At 52.7% G+C, this 20,916-nt stretch overlaps 1 protein-coding gene across 1 annotated transcript in view; it reads right to left on the bottom strand.

The window, feature by feature from the left end:
• LOC116833441 (uncharacterized) overlaps positions 1–20,335 on the bottom strand; it is a 28,999-nt gene extending 8,664 nt beyond the window's left edge. The window contains exons 1-6 of the mRNA XM_075064652.1: positions 20,118–20,335; positions 18,525–18,648; positions 17,414–17,521; positions 16,968–17,094; positions 16,491–16,611; positions 14,452–14,904 (exon numbers count right to left, since the gene is read on the bottom strand). Coding sequence (XP_074920753.1) covers positions 14,452–14,904; positions 16,491–16,611; positions 16,968–17,094; positions 17,414–17,521; positions 18,525–18,648; positions 20,118–20,335 — 1,151 coding nt within the window. The remainder of the gene's footprint in view (positions 1–14,451; positions 14,905–16,490; positions 16,612–16,967; positions 17,095–17,413; positions 17,522–18,524; positions 18,649–20,117) is intronic.
• Positions 20,336–20,916: the final 581 nt, after the last annotated feature.

Here is a 20,916-nt window from a genome sequence, read left to right as displayed (position 1 = left end):
CCTGTGTGACTTCCTGGGATGCTGACTCTCTGCGGTTCTCACAAACACAGTTGCTTCCCGCACTGGCTGTGACATTGTTCCAAGCTGTAGCAGAGCTGTGTCCATATCTGCTCCCTTGTGTGCCAGGCAGGCAGTGCTAAGTCACTGGCAAACCATGGAGTTAACATTGCCCAGAGATTCCATGTACCCTTCCACAATGTCGAGCCCAGCAAAACTCTCACATCTGAAAACCAAGCAATGAGGAGTTAAGGTGCCTGCCCATGGTTCTTAACCTTGCTCCTGCAGCTGCCAAGAGCCCCTGGGCTCCAGCTGTTCTCAGAGTGTCGCTCTACTGAAGGGAGGAGGAGTTAGCTGGAGCATCTTGGCAGAGCTGTGACTGAGACAAGGTGTTTTTGGGGGGCTGTTGCACTTGGCAGAGGTGAGCCCTCTTCCTGCCCCCAGGTGTGTGATCAAAGGAAAGGTGCCTGGGTACCCTGAGAGATCCATTTCACCTCATTATAGCACTGAGTTGTCCATGTTGTCACTAATGGGGCACAGGGTTTTCCTGCCTGGGGGATTGTCATCAGTGAGGTGGGCATGAATGAAAGGTAAATGACAGGGTAGTGTTAGACGACATCATGTATCTGAGGAGGACGAGGTTGAAGGGATTGTAAAATTGAGCAAATGTGATGTGGAGCAGGATCAAGCCGTGTCTACACTGAAAACGCTTCAGTGACAGTTCTTACACCCTCCTAGCGCTGTTTGCGTGGGGACTTAGGGCAGTGTAAATTCATCGTTCCAGATTGGGGATTTCTCACTGGCTTTATCTACCTCTGTAGTGTAGACCAGCCCTTAGTGTTTGTGTTCAGGGTAAGGTTAGGGAGTCAGTGCAACGACAGAGTGAGAGTAGGTGTGTTATGGGTGTATCGTGGCATTGCTTTCCCCACTTCACCACGCACACTTGGTAACAGTGGAATGGGAATAATGCTTGTGCTTTGTAATGTTTGGAGCGTGTAGTTGGTCTATGACCCAAAAACTTGGTGGCTATTTATTACATGTGTAATTCCATCTCCCCTCCTTCACCATCTCCTGCAACTTACAGCCCCCATCCCCTGTCCTCCCTCCAGAATCTCCACCTCACCCTCTCCTTCCCGTCCCATTAAGGAATCAGCATTTCTGAAGGCAGGTGTGCACAAAAACCATTGGTAAAAGCTGTGAACTTGAAGAAAAGTTGTTTTTTCAGATGGCGGGTGGTTGTAGTTTAGGAATCTGTTCAAATGATCTCAGATGTGGGTCGCTAACCCTACATCAGACCCGCAGGAGTCAGTCCAAATTTCAAGACTATCTAGGTAAGCATGGGGATTTCAGAGCACTTAGAAAAATTGGTTTTAAACAGAAGCCTTCTCTATTTTACCCATAGCCGACCTGGCACTCACCTGTAAAATTATATGAAATTAATCATCAGCAGCTGCTTTGCTATCTCCAGATGCCTACCCTGGGACAATCCTGAAGGTACAGGGGGCTCTGAGCAGTGTGACGGGGCCCATGGATCTTGGTGTGATGGTATCCGCTGAAGGAGAGCACCCAGTGAGACGATACAGCCTGGGATAATAGCTCCATTCATCTCAATGGGTGTTCTCAGCCCCCCTCTCCTGGTCAGTGCTTGGGAACTTGTGTTATGCACCAAGCTTTCCTGTTCTTAGTTCCTCATCCCGATCTAGTGGTGTGGTTTTGGTGCATGCTCCTGGGATGGCTGCACTCAGGTCCCCACAAGAGGGACAGGGCTTCCCTAGATGCCGGCTCCCAAGGGTGGCAGAAAAGGACATCAGATACCCCCTAGTGCGGCAGCATCCCCAGATCCCAGCACACATGAGGGGAGGCCAGGAGAGGGGCCAGACACCATATAAAGGTGTGTGGACACTCAGATCTTGGCACACACCAAGGGGCAGGAAGTTAGGCTCGCACACCATCAGAGAGACATTCCCCCCAGATCCCAGCACATGCACAGGGGCAAGGAGAGGGGCTTAGAGCCCCGTAAGCTGGGAGAACCCCATGTTCTGGCTCCCATGATGCCTCCAGACATCCTCAGAGGGACAATACTGCCCAATCCCAGGGCAGATATGGGAGGGAAGAATGTGGGCATGACTGAGACCCGCTCAGCCTCCCTCCCACCATTACATCACCTGAACCCAACATCCCTTACCTGAATTCCCTAACCCCTCTGATCTCCTCATAATCCCCCTCCCTTTGCTGCAGCCCCAATCCCCTATACCCCTATTCCACCCCGCCTCCTAATTCCGTCTTCCAGCAAACGTTCACATATGGCATTTCTTTATTTGTTCTTCAGAGTCTTCTGTCATCCCGCAATTACATTTCCCTTGGTTCTCCAAATAATAAGATTAAAAACCCCTTTGGCAGAGTCATGTTGTAGCAGCTAGAATGGTTTGTTCTCAGACTTATCCCAAGGGTTGCATATGAATTTACAGCCATTCAACCACATTAATAGTGGCCTGTGAGCTGTGGCTGGCATATAGCTTTTTTGGTTGGGAGATTGGTATAGTTGCTAGGAGGTCTACAAAGGGGAGCTGTGCTGCTATGTTTATAGGATTTAGGGTAAGTTCCACCCTGGGAGGTTGTGAAAAATGTATTAGAGACCGTGAAATCTGCTCTACCCCAGGAAATCTGGCTATTGTAGGGGAATCATGGAATTTCCACACATAGTTTTATGCAGTTTTATGGCAGCAGTACTGCCTTATGAGCTGGGTGGCTGGCGAGTGGTGGCTGCTGGCCAGGAGCCCATCTCTTAAGGCAGTGCGGCTGCCAGCAGCAGCCCAGAAGTGAGGGTTCATGGTATGGTATTTCCACCTTCACTTGTGCACCACCACCACAAGCAGCTTCCTGCAGCCAGGAGAGGTTATGGAGGTTGGAGTGTAGAGCCCAGTGCTCAGAAGGAGCCCTCGGCTGGGGTGCCCTAGACCTGCCCCTTCCCGGATCCAGACCTGCTCAGTGGTTAAAGGGGCCTTGGGCTGGCTGTGTGTGCGCCACAGCACCCCAGGGATTGTCCACCCATAAGGCTGAACCTGTACTATCCCCACAAAAGTGACAACCCTCCCCTTACTATGCCACCCTTACTTCTCTGCTGCTGGTGGTGGCAGCTCTGCCTACAGAGTTGGGCTTCCAGCCAGCAGCCACTGCTCTTGGGCCGTCCAGCTCTGAAGGCATCACCACTGCTGGCAGCACTGCAGAAATAAGGATGGCATGATATGGTATTGCCATTCTTACTTACTTCTGCGCTGCTGGTGGTGGCCATGCTCACTTGAGTGCTGCTGCTGGTGATGGTGCTCCCTTCAGAGCTGGGCACCCAGCCATCAGCCACAGAGCTTCCTGCCACCAAGGGAGAATCCCAGAGGTGGGTCTGATCTGGCCCAGGGAGTCGCCCATACAGTGGAAGAGGAAGGTCCATCCTTCCCCAGCCTGACTGGGATTAGCAGCTGGAGCTCAGTATGTGGTAGGATTCCCCTGTCCGGGGAGGCCCCGGCCCTGCCCCTCGGTGACTCCGGTCCCAGCACTCAGAGGTTTAAGGAACTTTGGGATGGCTGACTGTAGGGGGAGTGTCACAGGGTTCTTTGCTGACTCTCCCACTTTTGTTCCTGCACCCTGTGTTTAGGCTGGTGTAATAAAGAGCCTTCCATGCCTTCTTTTGCTGGATCACCCAACTGTCTTTATTTACAACGTTTGTGCATTTCCCTGGTCTCCCAACAGCTAGTGCCCCACAGACTCTCCCCAGGATCTCCTGTCCCAGAGGCTTCCCCCTTTGGTAAGGCAACACAAACTACCTCCGTCCGTCCCTTCTACCTCCTCGATGTTTTCAGGTTAATAGCCTCTGTGGCTCAGTCAGCTTCAGCGACGCAGACGGCAGCTACATTTTGCGGCTTAAAGAAGTTTTACCCCTGCCCTCACACTCGCCCCTTCAATGAGCCAACCACGCCCCCTCTCCCTGCCCCTCCTCGGCAGAACAAAACTGCTCCTTCTTGGCAGTGCCGTTCCCCACTGGGACTTCCATGGCCCTCAGGTTTACAGGTCCTCCCCAGTCCCTGGTAGAGACAGGCCATCCCTTCAGTCCCTTGGGCCCCAGGGATGGTGCAGTAATCGCATCCTAGAGAAATTCACCTTGCACACCCCGCCATCAACCCCCCTACTCTCCAGGCAGCTAACACACCCCCCCACCCCTCCCACCTGAGGAGCCCCTCCCCCCACAGCAGCTAACCCCACCCGCCGTGGCAGCTAACTCACTCTCCCACCTGGGGATCCCCCACCCGGGGATCCCCCACCCTCGCAGCACCTACCCCCCTTTGAAAGCCCTCCCTCCACGGCAGCTAACCCAGCCCGGGGAGCACCCCCTGTGGAAGCTAACCCCGCCCACCTCCACAGCAGCCAATACCATTCCCTCTGTGGCAGCTAACCCCTCCCGGGATCTGAGCCAGGGAGTGGTTCCCCTGTGCGCCACCCCCCGTACTGCGGGTGGCCCTCCCCAAGTCCTCCACACGCCCCAACTCACCTCCACTCCACCTCCTCGCCTAAGCGGGTTTTTAGACACCCTCAACCACTAGGTGCCCTGGGCGACTGCCTAGTTTGCCTAAATGGTTGCACTGGCCCTGCTTGGCCCAGTACAGACCACAGACCCTGGGCTTTAGATTACAGAATAGGCAAATTAAGCATGTATTTAGGCCACCAGCAAACCAGGGGGCACGAAAAAAAAAGATTTTTTTTTTAAAAAATTGATATTTGATATTTCAAAAAAGCATCAAAGTAGTCACCATGGGAAAAATCAGAACTTTGTTAGACTTCCTTACACTCCACTACACGCTCTTCCCCTTCCCCCTTCTCACTGTTCTCTTTTTATTACTTATCTCCACCTGAACCAGGGGGCATCCTACTAACATAGATCGAAATAATGTGAGGAAATCAGAGACTGTAACTGATCATCCTACTGCTGGTGGTAAAACTGACATTGTTATAGTTCTTGAAGGTGTGGATGTGTCAGAGACTGAACCTGCTCATGCTGTAAATAATAGGAGAAAAGATCCTGGTATGTGGGTTGATTTCAGTACCGATGATGTAGCTTACTGGATAGATCGTGGACCAAATGACTGTCAACACCACACCGGGCCATTTGAGAAATCGCGTTGGACTTTTACCAATGGCAAACAAATAAGATATTGTCCACAAAAAATATTTTTCCGCATGAAAGCGAATGCTGAGAAATACACTCGAGAATGGAGACTGTATTCACCATCAACAGGGTCTGTGTACTGTTTTGTTTGCAAATTTTTTGTGCATAAACCTTCAACATCCTAGTTTGCTGCAGGTGGATTTAGTGACTGGCGGAATACTGTTTTAATTGTACAACATGAAAATAGCAATATTCACAGAGATTCAATGTTGACATATTTAAATCGAAGACAGGGCTTTGGATTGACACAAAAATTGGAAGAACAAATTAAAGGGGAATGTGAATACTGGCAACATGTCTTGCAGTGTGTTATAGCTTTATTCAAACATTAGGTGAACGTGGTCTGCCTTTCCGGGGATCAAATGACACATTTGGATCATCGCAGATTGGAAATTTCTTGGGATTGTTGGAGCTTGTGGCTCGGTTTTACCCATTTTTAGCAGGCCATATCTCAAAATATGGGAATGCTGGCAAAGGTAACCCATCATACTTATCCAAGACAATATGTTATGAACTCATTGGTCTAATGAGTGACAAAGTTCGTTCAGCTATTGTGGATGAAATAAGTACTGCTGGGTACTTCAGTTCATCTGTCGACTCTACACCTGATCTTTCACATATTGATCAATTGAGTACTGTACTAAGATATGTGTCTCCCACAGATGGAAAACCATTTGAACGATTTATAACATTCCTCAATTTGAAAAGCCATACTGGTGAAGAAATGGCAAATCAAATACTGCATTATCTGTGCCAAGTTTGCAAAATAGATTTCTCAAAATGCAGAGGTCAGTCTAATGTCAATGCTGCCAACATGTCAGGGCATTATCAAGGAATGCAGAAGAAGCTTTTAGAACAGAACAAATATGCCATATTCATACCATGTGCTGCACACACTCTCAGTCTTGTTGGCCACAATGCTGTTGATTGTTGTCTGGTGGCAGTAAGGTTTTTCTTAACAAGCTACTTACTTTATACTTTTTTCTCTTTCTAATACTCACTGGGAGGCACATGCAGTGTCAACAAGTGCAATTCTGGAGTCCTACTCAAAGATTGTGGATGCATTAGAACAGTGGTCCCCAACGTTTTTTGTCTGGCGGGCGCCGGATGACGAGTCACTGAAGACCATGGCCGGCGGACGAGCATCCTTCAAAATCTCGCTGAGAAGCGGTAACGTCAATAGGCATTGCCACCAAAATGATGCCAACAAGCAACCTCATCCAGAGGCGTCACTGCCAAAATGCCGCCGAAAATCAGCGACATTTCGGCAACGACACCTCTGGATGCTGCTGCTTCTCGGCAGCATTTCGGCGGATGCTCGTCCTCCAGACAGTACGTGGGTGCACATAGATGCCCCAGCGGGCACCATGGTGGGGACCACTGCATTAGAAAGTATAGACCAATCACAAAAGGGAGAAACTATACGAGAGGCAGAAAACACTGCAAACAAGATGCAAGAACTATATTTTGTAATCATGTTGACCATGTGGAATGAAATTTTACAACACTTTTACCACACAAGTCAAGCTCTCCAAGAAAAAGAGTTGGATTTGAAAACATGTGCAGACCTCTGTCAGTCATTAGCAGACCACTTACACACTTTGAGGAATGATTTTGAAAGATTTGAAGACATATCAAAAGATATCTTGCCTGATACTAACTACAAAGAAGCCCAGTCCTGCAAGCAAATCAGGAAAAAACATGCAAATGATAGAGTGCAACAGAAACAGCATTGAATCCTAGAGACAAATTTCACATATTTATTTATAGACTCATATATTATAAGGTCAGAAGGGACCATTATGATCATCTAGTCTGACCTCCGGCAACCTGTTAAACCCTGTGTATGTGGGCAAGACTTACTACACTATAATTGATACACGTGAATCTCATATGAAGAGGAGAGGTGAAGTGTACAAAGAAGTATCAAGTAGATTTTCTTTTCTAAATGATATGGGCTTATCTGATGAACAATATTCACAAGTATCAGAGGGGTAGCCGTGTTAGTCTGGATCTGTAAAAAGCAACAAAGAGTCCTGTGGCACCATATAGACTAACAGATGTATTGTAGCATAAGCTTTTGTGGGTGAATACGCTTGCATCTGATGAAGTGAGTATTCACCCACGGAAGCTTATGCTCCAATATGTTTGTTAGTCTATAAGGTGCCACAGGACTCTTTGTCAATATTTACAAGGTTCCCAAAAGCTAGTTGTCTCTTACTCTGTTGACTTGAACATGAATCTTTGTGGAGAAGTACGGCAGTTCCACTGTTATACACATGCAAAGTTTAATGAAAAAGGAAAAAGGAAATTCAGTCACATTGATCTTCATGACACAATATTGAAAGATGGACTACAATGTGCATTTCCAAATGTAGAAATCACACTATGTATTTTTCTAACATTGATGATTACTAGCTGCTCCGCAGAATGCTCTTTTTCTCAGCTGAAAAGAATAAAAAAGCCTCAGAGAAGAACAATGTGTCAGAACAGTCTTGATTCACTTTCCGTATTGTGTATGGAAGCAGACATGCTTCATCGAGTCAGCTTCAATAAACGTATCCAGAATTTTGCAATCAGAAAATCTAGAAAGAAGCTATTTTAATTTCATCATACATGTAAGTTTTGTGTCATTTCAAAAAATAAAATTTTATTTCACAGTATAGTATTTTTTTTATTTTGAATTACATATGAGGGGCACCATAATCTTTTCGGCGCTTAGGGCCTCTAAAGTTCTTAATCTGGCCCTGCACAGACCTGGTCCGCCAGTTTCTGGGTTCAATTCCTGGGCCCCCTGGGCTCCTGAGAGCCACACCTCTTGGCACTCCTGCTCATCAGGTCCATTATTCCCACATAGCCAACACTCCTTAAGGGGCTCGGCTTGTTGTCCGGGAGTTTTCTGTCCCATGGCCCCGCCTTTCCCCAGCACCGCAGGAGAGAGGGGAGTTCCTTTCCCTAACTGGAATTCGACCCTCTCCTCGCCCCCTTCTGTTCTCTCAGTTAGGTATCCCTGATCTCCTTCCTCTGGCTCCATGTCCTGACTCCTGCCCGACGGGGGTCCCCAATCACCTCCTAGTAGGACCGAATAGGGCAAGTTCTTTAACAACTCTACCCGCTGCCACCAGAAGTGCCCATGGACCTTCAAAGGTACCTACCCGGGCCAGTTGGCATCTCCAGGTATTCCCCTGGATGCACCGTAGGGGATGGGGGTTGCCCCTGGAATCACCCAGCACAGCTTAACTAATCCCTTCAGTACCAGTGAGCGAGTGGAAGCAGAGTCTACCACCCCCTTCCGGGGCTCCCCTCCCAAGCAACACTGGTACCGTAGCCAGGGATTGTACTCTGCTCTCCTCCGTTCTCCAGGCCACCCACAAAAGTCTGCCAGCCCACACTCCATTTGTGGGCAGTCCTGCTTCTTATGGCCCAGATGTCCCCACTGCCAACAGGTCAGTTCTCGACTGCGGACAGGCCCCAGGTCTGACCCCTTCTTGGGAGCAGGATCTGGTGGACTTCTTATCTTGCCCCTTTACTGGGCTTCATCACCCGCTTGGGCCCTTCAGCCTCAACATATTCTTCTGTTAGCCAGACAGCCTCTGCCACCTGGGCCAGCTGATGTCTTCGGACCCATACTCTCACTGGGTCCATAACCTCCTCCATAGTTTGGGTGTTAGGTCTCAGCCAGTGGGTAGCCCAATGGGTGAGTCTTTGGGCCAATGCCCTGGGCCGTGAAATTTCAGATTTAAATATCTAGAACCATGAAGTTTACAATTTTAACAATCCCCTAATTTTGACTCAAATGGAGCATGAATTTGGTTCCCCCGCCCCCTGCCCCCTAAGAAGCTGGTATGTGCTATGTTACAGGGAGGTGCTGAAGAGATGGGAGATGTTTCTAGTTCCATGGGGCCCAATGCAGAGCCCTGGATTTTCCTGGCCACCCTATTGGGCCTCAGCCCTGTCCCATGGAGGTTGCTGGGGAGAAGAAGGTGATGGCTGGTGCTGGGTCAAGGGGCTCAGGCAGGAGTTGTCCCTGTCTCTGGAGTGTGGCTAATGATGGCACAGACTGGGCTGGCGCTGGAAGCCCTGGCTCTCCTGCAACCTCTGTACAGGGAGGTTGTCTAGGGCCACATGGCCAAAGATGGGACAGCCTCGTGCTTGTGTCCGCTTGGCTGTCATGGTGCTGAGCACTTGCAAGTAGCCACACCTCTGGTGCTGGGGCAGGGTATAGCCATAAGCCATGGCACCAAAGGGGTCTATGAGGCTCCAGCTAACAGGGTGGCTGGTGGTATCCACAGGGCCAATGGAGTGATAGCTCAGTGGCTTGAGCCTTGGCCTGCTAAACCCAGGGTTGTAAGTTCAATCTTTGAGGGGGCCATTTAGGGATTTGGAGATTGGTCCTGCTTTGAACAAGGGGTTGGACTAGATGATCTACTGAGGTCCCTTCCAACCCTAATATTCTATGATTTAGGCAAACTAGGCGGCCGCCTAGGGCGCCTAAAAGCCCTCTCAGGTGAGAGGGTGGAGTGGAGGTGAGCTGGGGCGGGAGGCACAGGGAGGGCCACCCGCAGTAACGGGGCGGGGCGCACAGGGGAACCTGCCCAGATTGCCACCACTCTGCCTCCTCTGCTGAGCACACAGCCCCTGCTCTAAGTCTCCTCTAATCGGTGCCACAAGCCTGGGAGGGGAGAAGAATTAGAGCAACGCCGGCGTGCTAAGCGGAGGAGAGCTGGGGCGGGCTCCCTAGGTGGGGTTAGCGGCTGTGGAGGGGCATGAGGTTAGCTTCCATGGAGGTGCTCCCCAGGTGGTGTTAGCTGCTGTGGAGGGGGGCGGAATTAGCTTCTGCCGGTGGGGATCCCTGGTCGGGGTTAGCTGCCACAGAGGGGGGCGGCGTTAGCTTCCATGGCAGGGGGCTCCCCGGGCCGGGTTAGCTGCAGTGGAGGTGGGGCTTTCGTGGGGGGAGTAGCTGCTGCAAGGGGCAGGCTCCCTAGGTGGCGGGGGTTAGCTGCTGCAGTGGGTGGGGTTAGCTGCTCTGGGAGGGCAGTGGTCAGGGTTAGCTGGAGGAGGGGTGGTGCAAGGTAAAAGTTTCACCTAGGGTGCAAAACTTCCTTGCACCAGCCCTGGCTATCCAGGAGGCAGAAGCTGGAAAAGCGACAAATCAGGTTGATCAGGTACCACCGGCCCTGCTCAGTCCTCACAAAAGACCACGTCTCGTTCAGCAGGTTGGGGTGGGAGATGTCCAGGGACGAGAGCCTCAGGGCAGAGCCCAGCCTGGGGAGCACAAAGCGGCAGGGTAGAGCCAAGGGGTGGGAGGGACAGGCTGGCTCAGGAGGTGGGGAATGGGACATGGGGCCTTTCCCCTTAATGGGTGCTGGCTCCAAGCTGGTCCTGGGGCTGGGGAACTGACTGCCTTAGAGAAGTGGGGAGCATGGGATCTTTCCCTGGTAACACAGGTGGGAGCAGCACTGTGTCATGTCCCTGCTTGGCAGGTCTCAGAGGGGATATCTTGTTCCTCAGGGAAGCTTCTCCCAATTCCCAGAGCATCCCCTGGAGCCAGGCCCTTTGCTGGGGGCCTGAATGACTGAACCGGCTTTGGGGAGGGAAGATGCCCCTGACCCCGGGGGGCCCTTACGGCTGGTGGAGCCGCGACATGGGGCAAGTGGCTGGTAGCTGTCTGTGCTGTGCCTGGGCTGCTTGCCAGGGTGCAGGTCTCCAGGGTGCAGGTTGGGCAACTGTTCGGTAGGGCCATCATGTGCTGTGGAGCAAGGAAGGCCATTGCCCCTCTAGACCTTGGCTTGCCCTCTCCCCATAGGTCTGTCTGCTCCACTTTTTGCCCCACCTGGCTTTGCAGGATACAGGATCACCTGTAATAGTCAAACACAGCTTTGCTCTTCCTCCCCCCCTTGAGATTTTCTGAGATTACACCTCTGGTGTTGGGGAATCTAGAGTCCCCGTGCCTGAGATATGCAGTGTCTGCGGGCAGGACCAGCGCTAGGGATTTGAGGGCCCTAGGCGGACAGCAATTTCACTGACCCGTGCTCTGGTCCCGCGGCTCCTGTGGAGCTGCCTTAGTGGTACCTGCAAAGGGTCCGGTGCTCCGTGGCTCCGGTGGAGCTGCCACAGTCATGCCTGAGGGCAGTCCACCGGAGCCGTGCTAGGAGCCGACCATCCGCAGGCACAACTGCAGCAGCTCCACCGTAGCTGCCTGCTGCCCCCCTCCGGCAAAATGCTGCCCACCAATTATTCCGGTGCCCTAGGCGATTGCCTAGGCTGCCTAAATGGTAGTGCCTGCCCTGTCTGCGGGGTCTCTGAGCAGCCAGAGAACGGGCTGTGTGGGCAGTGCCAATCCCAGTGGGATACTGCCACTGGCATCACGAGCCCCTGTGCCTGCGGCCTAGATGAGGTGAGGAACAGGACCAGCTGGCCAGTCTGTGGGACTTCCAGTGACTCTGTCCACCCCACTGTTCACACGCCCAGGCAGACACTGACCAGATCTCAGGCATGGTGCTGGGATCCAGTGGATGTAGGTGAAGTAGTTGGATGCCTCCACCTACACCCCCTTGGCCCTGGTGATGTCCCTCAAGGCCTCATACACTCAATCCTGGAGCCCTGCAGGAGGTGGCGACAGGCCCTGAGCAGTGACAGCCCTGATGGGGAACGTGGCTGTTGGAGGCCCAGCTTGGAATGTGGGGAGGAGAGGGGACCAAGCTAACTCACCGGCATGCCGATCTCATGAAAGGAAGCCTGCACCAAGTGAGGCAATCCAGTCCTGAGACCATGGGGCACATGGGAGCAGCCTGGTGGGAAATGTGTGGACCTGGAGACTCAGAGTCTGGTAGTCTCAGGGCCTGCTTGAGTTTGGCCCCAGAAGTGGGGGGGACATGCCGTGACTGTGGGACTCAGGAGGAGGCAGCCGCAGACATTGCCGTGGATGCAGAAGGCCTAACCTCAGTTGATCATGCCCACGCTGCCCAGAAGGGCCTGGTACAATTCTGCATACATGTTGGTGTAGAAGTCAGAGTTGTCTGATGCCACCTGCCGTGAGAGACACAGAGCCGAAAGGCTAAAGCGGAACTCTCAATAGAACGATTGATTTGTCCGCTCCGCCTCCCCACCCCCTCCAAGTCAGCCGGGCCTCTGTCTGGATGCCCCCTAGAGGGAAAAATGGCTCCGTGTCCACTCCTTGAACCAGCCTGGCCACCTGGGTGCAGCATGGTGCTGAAGGGGGACACTTCAGTCTGTGGCTGAGTGAGAACGGCTTTGGACTAGGGTTGTGAATCCACCAGCACTTTGTGCCCAGTGGATTCCCGCAGTTTATGTTCATTGCGGTGCCGTGGATCTGCTGGAGATATGGTGGCAGGGGGGGAGGGAGTAAGATTTGCAGTTAGAAAACTCTTTGTTGGGAGGCAGCACTGAGGTGCCCCTTTGCCAAAGCAGCAGAGGATGGCACCAGAAATGAGGGAGCCCTGGGCAGCCCTCCCTTACCCCAGGCAAACGAGGCTGAAATCACCAGAGCTGGGTGGGGTAATGGAGCCTGGGGGCTGGCCCAGCCAGCATTTCTCAAAGGATAGGGCACAGGCCTGTCTGATGCCAGGCTCTCGGACGAGGCCAACAGCTGACAGCAAACTGTGAGTGGAGCGTAGCAAAGGAGGAAACCACTGCTGAAGGGGCATCTGTTCAGTGGTTGTGGGTCGGGAACTGAATCAGAGGGCACAGCTGGAGACACTAAGGGGCAGGACTGGGTGTTTACTTATTATTCATAAGTGCAGCAAGGTGAATTGTTATTGCTGAGCTCTCCCCAGGTGGGTGCTGGTTTCCCTGTCCCCTCTAACAAAGCTCTTCTTGTTTCACACACTCTCAGTTTGTCTCTTAATGTCCCCCCCAGGGAAGATATTTAGTGATCCTAGAAATTTGATAGGATGGCTCTAACTGGTGCTATTGGTTAGCTTTCCAAAGGAAGCCCTAGATATTTGACCTGCCCCTTGCTGCGGCGGACACGACCACACAGACCAGTTTACGCACCCAGAGCACTTTAGTCTTCTGACCTTCAGTATTTTGACACAAAGCCAACATTTTCTGGGAACAAGCAGAACCTTTTTTGGGAAAATTTCATTTGAAAAGTGGGTTGAAAAATAGGAAACTGTTGCATGGCCCTAGCTGTAATTCTACCTTCCACCTCGCCCACGTGGTCCCAGCCGTGCCAGGGAGTGCCGCCCCAAAGGGGAAATACTCAAAGGTGTCTTCAACAATCAGTTTAATCACAGCTGGGATCACAAAGCCCAAAACGCTTCCTACTATCGGTCAATGTTGGTGGGCAGAGTTAAAGGGATTTGGGTGTCTTGGCTGTGTGGTACTGAATTTAACACATCTGGATTGTTTTTGAGTGTGACCTCAGGCTGGGAGTCCTTGGGGATGGTTAAGTTTGGTTTGAGAATAATCAACATCTCGGGGAAGTATCTAACTCTTGAGTTACTGAGACAGACTGGCCATTGAGGGAGTCCTTTGCAGGGGAACACTTTCAGGCTGGTTAGTATCAAAGAGGAACAGGCAGATCCATAATGGGTTAGAAGCATCATGGGTTACAGCATGCTGTGCTCAAGGAGATGTTGCTGAATGAGGACCTATTTCCTAGCCTCTCCCACCCCACTTAAAGCTGCTCCAACTTGTATTGTCCATGAGATGGGAAAAAGAGCTGATTAGAGCAGGTTGGAACTGCACAAGACATGACAAGCCCCAAGGAAGTAGGGGAGAAAGAGATCTAGGGAAGATGTCTCTGGCAGGGGATGGGGAGGGTGACACACTGACTTTGGAAGAGTTAGAGATGCAATACGCTGAGCAGAATGCCCCAGGGAAAGCAAGGGAGGAGGAGCAGAGCAGATGCAGGAGGCAGATAAACATGCAGCTAGATTGGGTGGAAGATCATAGAGCCGTTGCTGGAGTGTCTGGAAGAGGAACTGGGATGGGGCACTGCAGGGAAGTGGGATGGGGGTGCTGTGTGTATGGGTCTGGGGTGGTAGGATCCATCAAGAAGGGCAGGTTATGGGCCCTGGAGATTAGGACAGAACCTCTAAAGGTGAGTATAGGGCTGCAGGGGAGAGCAAGGCCTGTGGGCCTGGGGGTAGCAGACCCCATGTGAGGCTGGACTTGGGAGATGTTACTGATTCCATTTGACCAACAATGATCCCCAGACTCCCCTACACTCCCTCACTTGTCAGGTCCCCTGGGCAGTTGGGCTGGGGACTCACGTGGGGGCTGTGCCTGGTACTGGCCTGGGGGTTAACGTGGGGGCGTTCACCAGTGCTGGGTTGTGAAGAATGAAGTACCACAGGTTGGGCTGGTGCTGGAAGCCCTGCTTCTCCTGCAACCTCTGCATAGGGTAGTTCTCTACGTCCACATAGCCGTAGCTGGGATAGCCTAGTGCATGCAACCGCTTGGCTAACAAATTATTCAGCATCCCCATGTAGCCGTGCCGCCGGTGCTGGGGCAGAGTGTAGCCAGGCCCCAGGGCATGAAACGGGTATGAAGCGATCCAGCTGACCGGGTGGCCAGCAGAATCCAGCAGGCAGAAACTGGGGAAGTGGCGGATCAGGGTGGCCAGGTACTTCCTGCTTTTCTCGTTCCCCCCAAAGCTCCATGTCTCATTCAGCAGATCAGCATGGGAGACATCCAGGGACGAGAGCCTCATGGCCGGGTCCAGCCTAGGGGGGCAGAAAGCAGCAGAGCAAAGCCCCAAAGGTCAGCGATCAGAGTGACACCTCAGAATCATGAGATGGTCCTAAGATCATGAGGTTTGTTAAAATTATGACACTGTGATTGCTGGTCTCCCTTGACAGCTGAACTCCCCTGCCCCCAACCCCTGGATGTGACATGATCAGTACTGTCAACACTCTCAGACTTATTATGGTGATGTGGGCCTCACTGCAGAATCTCCTATCCCCATATCTGCCCATCTGTTGCCCAGCAAATCATTTTGCCCCATCAGTTCTGCCCCCACACAGGCACCCATCAACTCTGTCTCCAGCCCTGCCCACCCTAGCCCCTCCCAGCTTCCCCTCTGCACCCCCTGGTGTTCTTTCATGCCTCCCAGCCCTGTGGGAGCTGAAGCAGGCTCCCCTCTGCCCTTCCCAGGCTGGGTGTCCCAGGGAAGGGGTGAACAGGGACACCACACTGTCCCATTGCTCACAAGAGGGGTGGGGGAGCAGGGAGTGGAACCACCCTGAGATGCTGAACAAATTCTGCTTCCTCTTCCTCCAACCAATCCCATGAGAAAGTGTCATGTTACCTCAGGGAAAGGGAGGGTCAGGGACCTCTTACTGCAATAGCTCTGATTGGCTGCTCTTCCCCCAGCAGGGCGTGTGGGAGAGGCAGTCAATCAGATTTGGCTGCCCCCACTGGCAGAGTGGGATTCCCATGAAGATTATTGTAAGATGAGCTCCAGACCTGGCCAAACTTGTGAGTCTCAGGAGAGGGGGATAATAGATCCAAGTGGAGGGGTGAGAAAGCTGCCTTGCTTGGGGGATAGGCAATGGGACAGGGGGCCTTTTCCCCTTACCCATACGGTGGCAAGGCTGCCTAATATCTCGTCTCATTAGAACTGAGTGTCTCCTTCCCCTTCCTGATAGAGATCCCCCATCCCTAAAGTGCCGTCGGGGTATCTGCCCCTCCCTGGATCCTGGGTGAGAAGCCGAGGTCTGCACAGGTTGTGGACAGGGAAGGCTCCTCTCCATCCTGGGCAAGGTGAGATGTGGTGCAAGGATGGGGGGCAGTCTCTCACTGCCCAAGCCCTGCCAGGGCTTGCTGGCTGAAGGAGTGCTTGGTCCCCAGGAGCCATTTGCATCAGGGTTTCCTGGCACAGGCTGGGGGCCCTGTGCAGGAGGTGAAGAGGGATACCCCACCCCATGGCTGGCCACACACGAATCTGGCTATGCTCCCCAGTCCCTGCAGGGTCCCTGAAGGAGGTTGGGCTCAGTGCCAATCCCACTGAGATTCTGCTGGTGGCAACAGGACCCCAGTGCTCTAGGCCCTGCATAAGGAATAGTCGGCCAGATCTTTGGCATCCCAGTTAGGGTGACCAGATGTCCCAATTCTATAGGGACAACCCTCATATTTCGGGCTTTGTCTTATGTATAGGTGCCTATTACCCCCCACCCTCATCCCAATTTTTCATGCTTGCTGTCTGGTCACCTTAATCCCAGTGACATGCTGACCAATGCCGCCACTTCTTAGGCTGCCTCCTTCCCTACCACATCCTCTGTGGGGCCCTGTGAGACAGGCAGACACTGACCGGATCTCAGGCATGGAGCTGGGATCTGGGTGAAAATAGTTGAAGTAGCGAAACACCTCCAACTTGATCCCCTTAGCTTCAGCAATGTCCTTGTAGGCTTCGTACACTCCATCCTGGAGCCCTACAGGAGGCAGAGATGGGCTATGAGCAGTGAGGAAAGGGACTGAATGGTGGTGACAAAAGGGCCCATATGTGTGGGGAGCCCAGCCTGGCACACGGGTCGGGAGGTGCAGGGGTCTGAGCTCCCAAATCCCGAGCCCCAGCCCTCAGGGAAAAGGATATGGTCAGGTGAGCTGACCCCAGCCCAGCACTGTTAAGGGGCTACCCCATATGTTCCTGCCCTGAATAGGGCTCCTGGGAGCAGCCTTGCAGCCTGGGGGGCTGGTATTGTAGGGTGGGATCCTGGGGTTGACCCAGACAGGACATATATGTTCAGTTGCTGTGAGCCTCTCCCAGATGCTTTGGGGCACAAGTTACCAAGAATGCAGAAGCTCTGTCCCCAATTGACAGCACCCGCACTGGCCAGCAGGGCCTGGTAGTCACCTAGGTCCCGGGAGTACACTGTGTATGTGTTGGTGAACAAATCAGAGTCATCCGATGCCACCTGTGGGGGGAGACATACAGCGAAGATGGGAGAATTCCCAGTGGAATGACTGATCTGCCTGCCCCATTTCCCCTGAGCCAGTCTGGTCCCCCCGAGAGGGGAAGGGCTGCATGTCCCATTCTCAGCCCCCAAGCCAGCTTGCCTCAACCCTGTGGCCCGTTGAAGAGGAAGGGCCCCGAATCCCAGTCCCTGTCTCCTTCCTGAGCCAATCTGGCCCCCGTCCTGGAGTCCCCTAGAGAGAAAAGGCCTCGGGTTCTACTCTACATCCTCCTGAGCCAGCCAGGTCCCCAGGTGAAGCGCAGTGACTGAGGGGCTTCACCTCCCTCCGCGGTCGGGTGAGGACGACTTTGAACTCGGGCCATGAATCCACCAGCACCTCCTGCGCAGTCGGGTTCCCCCGGTTTATGGTCATCATGGTGCCATAGACCTGCCAGAGACATGGAGGTGTTGGGGTCAGAGCTGGAGGGGAGGCAGCAATTCCTACTCCATAACTCTGTTTGGAGCCACTCAGTATTTATTGGGGGGGGGGGTTCAGCATCTTGTGATCTTCTGCACATTAGGTGGGTTTTTGCCCTTCTCCAACATGGCCTCCCTCTCCCATCCCTGCCAATGGGGCTGACACCACAGGCTGCCCTTAGTCAAGATGGCCACCACCTCACAATGATTTCAGGGGGCTGAGGCCTGGGAAGACGGGTGCACCAGGCTATGGGTACCAGAGGTGGGGGGCAGGGGAATGTGAGGAGCAGCAAGGAGAGGCGAATGGGGAGCGAGTGTGGGATATGGGGGATGCTAGGGGTTAGGGTGAGGGACAGGGAAGGAGCAGGGATATGGAGGGGAGAGATATGGGGAAGAGAATATGAGGGACGAGGCAGGGCCTGTCTCTAACCACCACCCCAGGTTTACTCTCCTGATTTAGGGGTCTGACTCCTTATTTGTGGGTCCTGGCCTGGTATCACAGGGGAGACCCTGAGTGCAGAGGAGGGGCGACAAAGGGGCTGGTGACCTCCACACACACTTGAGCCCTATGATGACATGGAATCATGGAGGGAGCCAGAGCTACACAGATCTTTGGTCGGCTGGCACGGAGCCTGCCCATGCAGTGACTGCTGGCACAGAGCCTGCCTGTCCTGTAACTGTTTGATATGGAGCCAATCTGCCCTGTGACTGGCTGGGGAGGTCCCGCCAGCTACACTGGGTGAGCAGCAGGAATTTGCTGGATTTGGAGTTTTGGAGACAGGAGATTTGAGTGGGGAAGAGGCAGCTTGGAGAGCAGCCAGCACCTGTGGGGAGGGGCCTGCCCCTCAAGCTAGCCTTTGACCCAGGGGTTGAGTCTTGCCCCCAGCCAGCCCAATCTCATCACCCCATCACCCTGGGGAGAGAGAACTTTCTGCCCTGCTCCCATTCCCGGAAAAAAGATTGGCTCTTGTCACCAGCAATGTATCGGGCAAGTGCCTCCGTAGTGTCCCCTCCAGCAGCCGCAGCTTGGAGGAACAGCTCAGGATCAGCATCTCTGGAGTGGATAGGCCCTCGGCAGATTCCAGCAGGGGTGGCACATGGGATGCCCTGTGTGGGAGAGACCCATCAGTTCCCTGTGACCTTCCCCCAGCCGCCCCCCCGCCACCTCCCTGGTGACATGAGAGGTGGGGTGTCTGCAACCTTCCAGCCCTGCCAAAATAACAAATGCTGTGGGTAGACCTACAATAACAAATCACTCTGGTTACAACACCTGTACCCACCAGAGACCCTACAATAACCACCCCAATGTTTATATTCTCAGTGCAGCATTTCCTGTGGATTTTCCTCTCCTCCTAAGTATCAACACATCCTTGCTGTTAATGTTTCAGCTTTTCAGTCTAAAATTACTTCTGATGAGAATTTGCACAAGTGGTGCTTGGATGTTCCCAGAGCGCAAGCAGTGGAAGGTCAGTACCTCAGCTGAGTCTTATTTCTCTTGTAAGGGGCAACAAATCTTCACAACATTTCCCCACAATTTGCTAAGCTGTGTTTGTGAGACCCTACAAAAACATACCAGTCTGGGTGCTTCTCCCTTGCTCATCATAGAGACCCTACAATAGAATCATAGAATCATAGAATATCAGGGTTGGAAGGGACCTCAGGAGGTCATCTAGTCCAACCCCTGCTCAAAGCAGGACCGGTCCCCAACTAAATCATCCCAGTCAGCGCTTTGTCAAGCCTGATCTTAAAAATCTCCAAGGAAGAAGATTCCACCACCATCCTAGGGTAACCCATTCCAGTGCTTCACCACCCTCCTAGTGAAAAAATTTTCCTAATATCCAACCTAAACCTCCCACACTGCAATTTGAGACCATTACTCCTTATTCTATCATCTGGTACCACTGAGAACAGTCTAGATCCATCCTCTTTGGAATCCCCCTTCAGGTAGTTGAAAGCTCCTGTCAAATCCCCCCTCATTCTTCTCTTCTGCAGACTGAATAATCCCAGTTCCCTCAGCCTCTCCTCATAAGTCATGTGCTCCAGCCTCCTAATAATTATTGTTTCCCTTCGCTGGACTCTTTCCAATTTTTCCACATCCTTCTTGTAGGGTGGGGCCCAAAACTGGACACAGTACTGCAGATGAGGCCTCACCAATGCCGAATAGAGGGGAATAATCACGTCCCTTGTTCTGCTGGCAATGTTCCTATGTATATAGCCCAAAATGCTGTTAGCCTTGGCAACAAGGGCACACTGTTGACTCCTATCCAGCTTCTCATCCACTGAAACCCCTAGGTCCTTTTCTGCAGAACAGCTGCCTAGCCATTCAGTGCCTAGTCTATAGCATTGTATGGGATTCTTCTGTCCTAAGTGCAGGACTCTGCACTTGTCCTTGTTGAATTTCATCAGATTTCTTTTGGCCCAATCCTCTAATTTGACTAGATCCCTCTGTATCCTATCCCTACCCTCCAGCATATCTTCTGCTCCTCCCAGTTTGTCCTGTCTATGTGTCTGTGGCCTCAGCCGTGCCAGAGGTGGTCTGTGCAGGACTCAGTTGGACCCAGTAGCTCCTACTTACCTGGACAATTTCTCTGCCAGAATAAGGGGCAGCCCCTGTGAAGATAGAGAGACAAGGTGTCTGTGAGGCAGTGAGGTCCCTGCCTGGCAGCAGCTGGTCCTGTCTCCGCTGGGTCTCGCTCTCCTTCAGGGGCTGCTCCAGCCTCTTATTCCTGAGTGAATTAACGATTAACAGAGTCTGTACCTGGGCCGGAGCTGGGGGCAGCCACATCCCTGCAGTCACGGGCACTTCTTCCATGGGCAGGGAGAGGTGAGCTGATTTCCTGGGGCCAGTGGAGTAGAATTCTGAAGAAAAGTGAGTACAGCCAGGCATGGGACATGGGCAAACCAGTTCTGCTGGTGCCCCTCAATCCTGATTCCAACCCACAGCTCCTGCTCTCCCAGTCCTGGCCTCCCCCACTGCAGCTCCTTTCCTAGCTTGCAGTTTCTGTCTATTGCTTTGATTGAGGGCTGTGTTGGGAGTCCTCAGTCTGAGCCCCTCTCCTTGGCTTGGTCTTTGCCTCGGCTCTGTGTCTCTCCCAGCCCTGTACCCCAAGGGTTGTGTGCCCTGGGACACTCTTTCCTTGTTACACCCATGCCATAGCCTGGATCTCGCATGGTTCCTATCAGCACTGAGGAGCAGCTATGGGTTCTAGGCTGGGCAGGTTTCTACCTATGACAAGATGGAAACCCTTTGGCATGGGGCTGTCATGGTTGTTTACCTGCCGGGAGCAATGCAATCTGTATCTGCAGCAACTTGGCATCACATTTATTATTCAGCTGGAATCTGGCATCAGAGAATCCTCAGGTTGG

The sequence above is a fragment of the Chelonoidis abingdonii genome, chromosome 4, assembly GCF_003597395.2.
Source record: "Chelonoidis abingdonii isolate Lonesome George chromosome 4, CheloAbing_2.0, whole genome shotgun sequence".
NCBI classification, from domain to species: domain Eukaryota; kingdom Metazoa; phylum Chordata; order Testudines; family Testudinidae; genus Chelonoidis; species Chelonoidis abingdonii.
The sequence above is the reverse complement of the archived record's forward strand: the minus strand, read 5'-3'. Positions and strand labels throughout refer to the sequence as shown.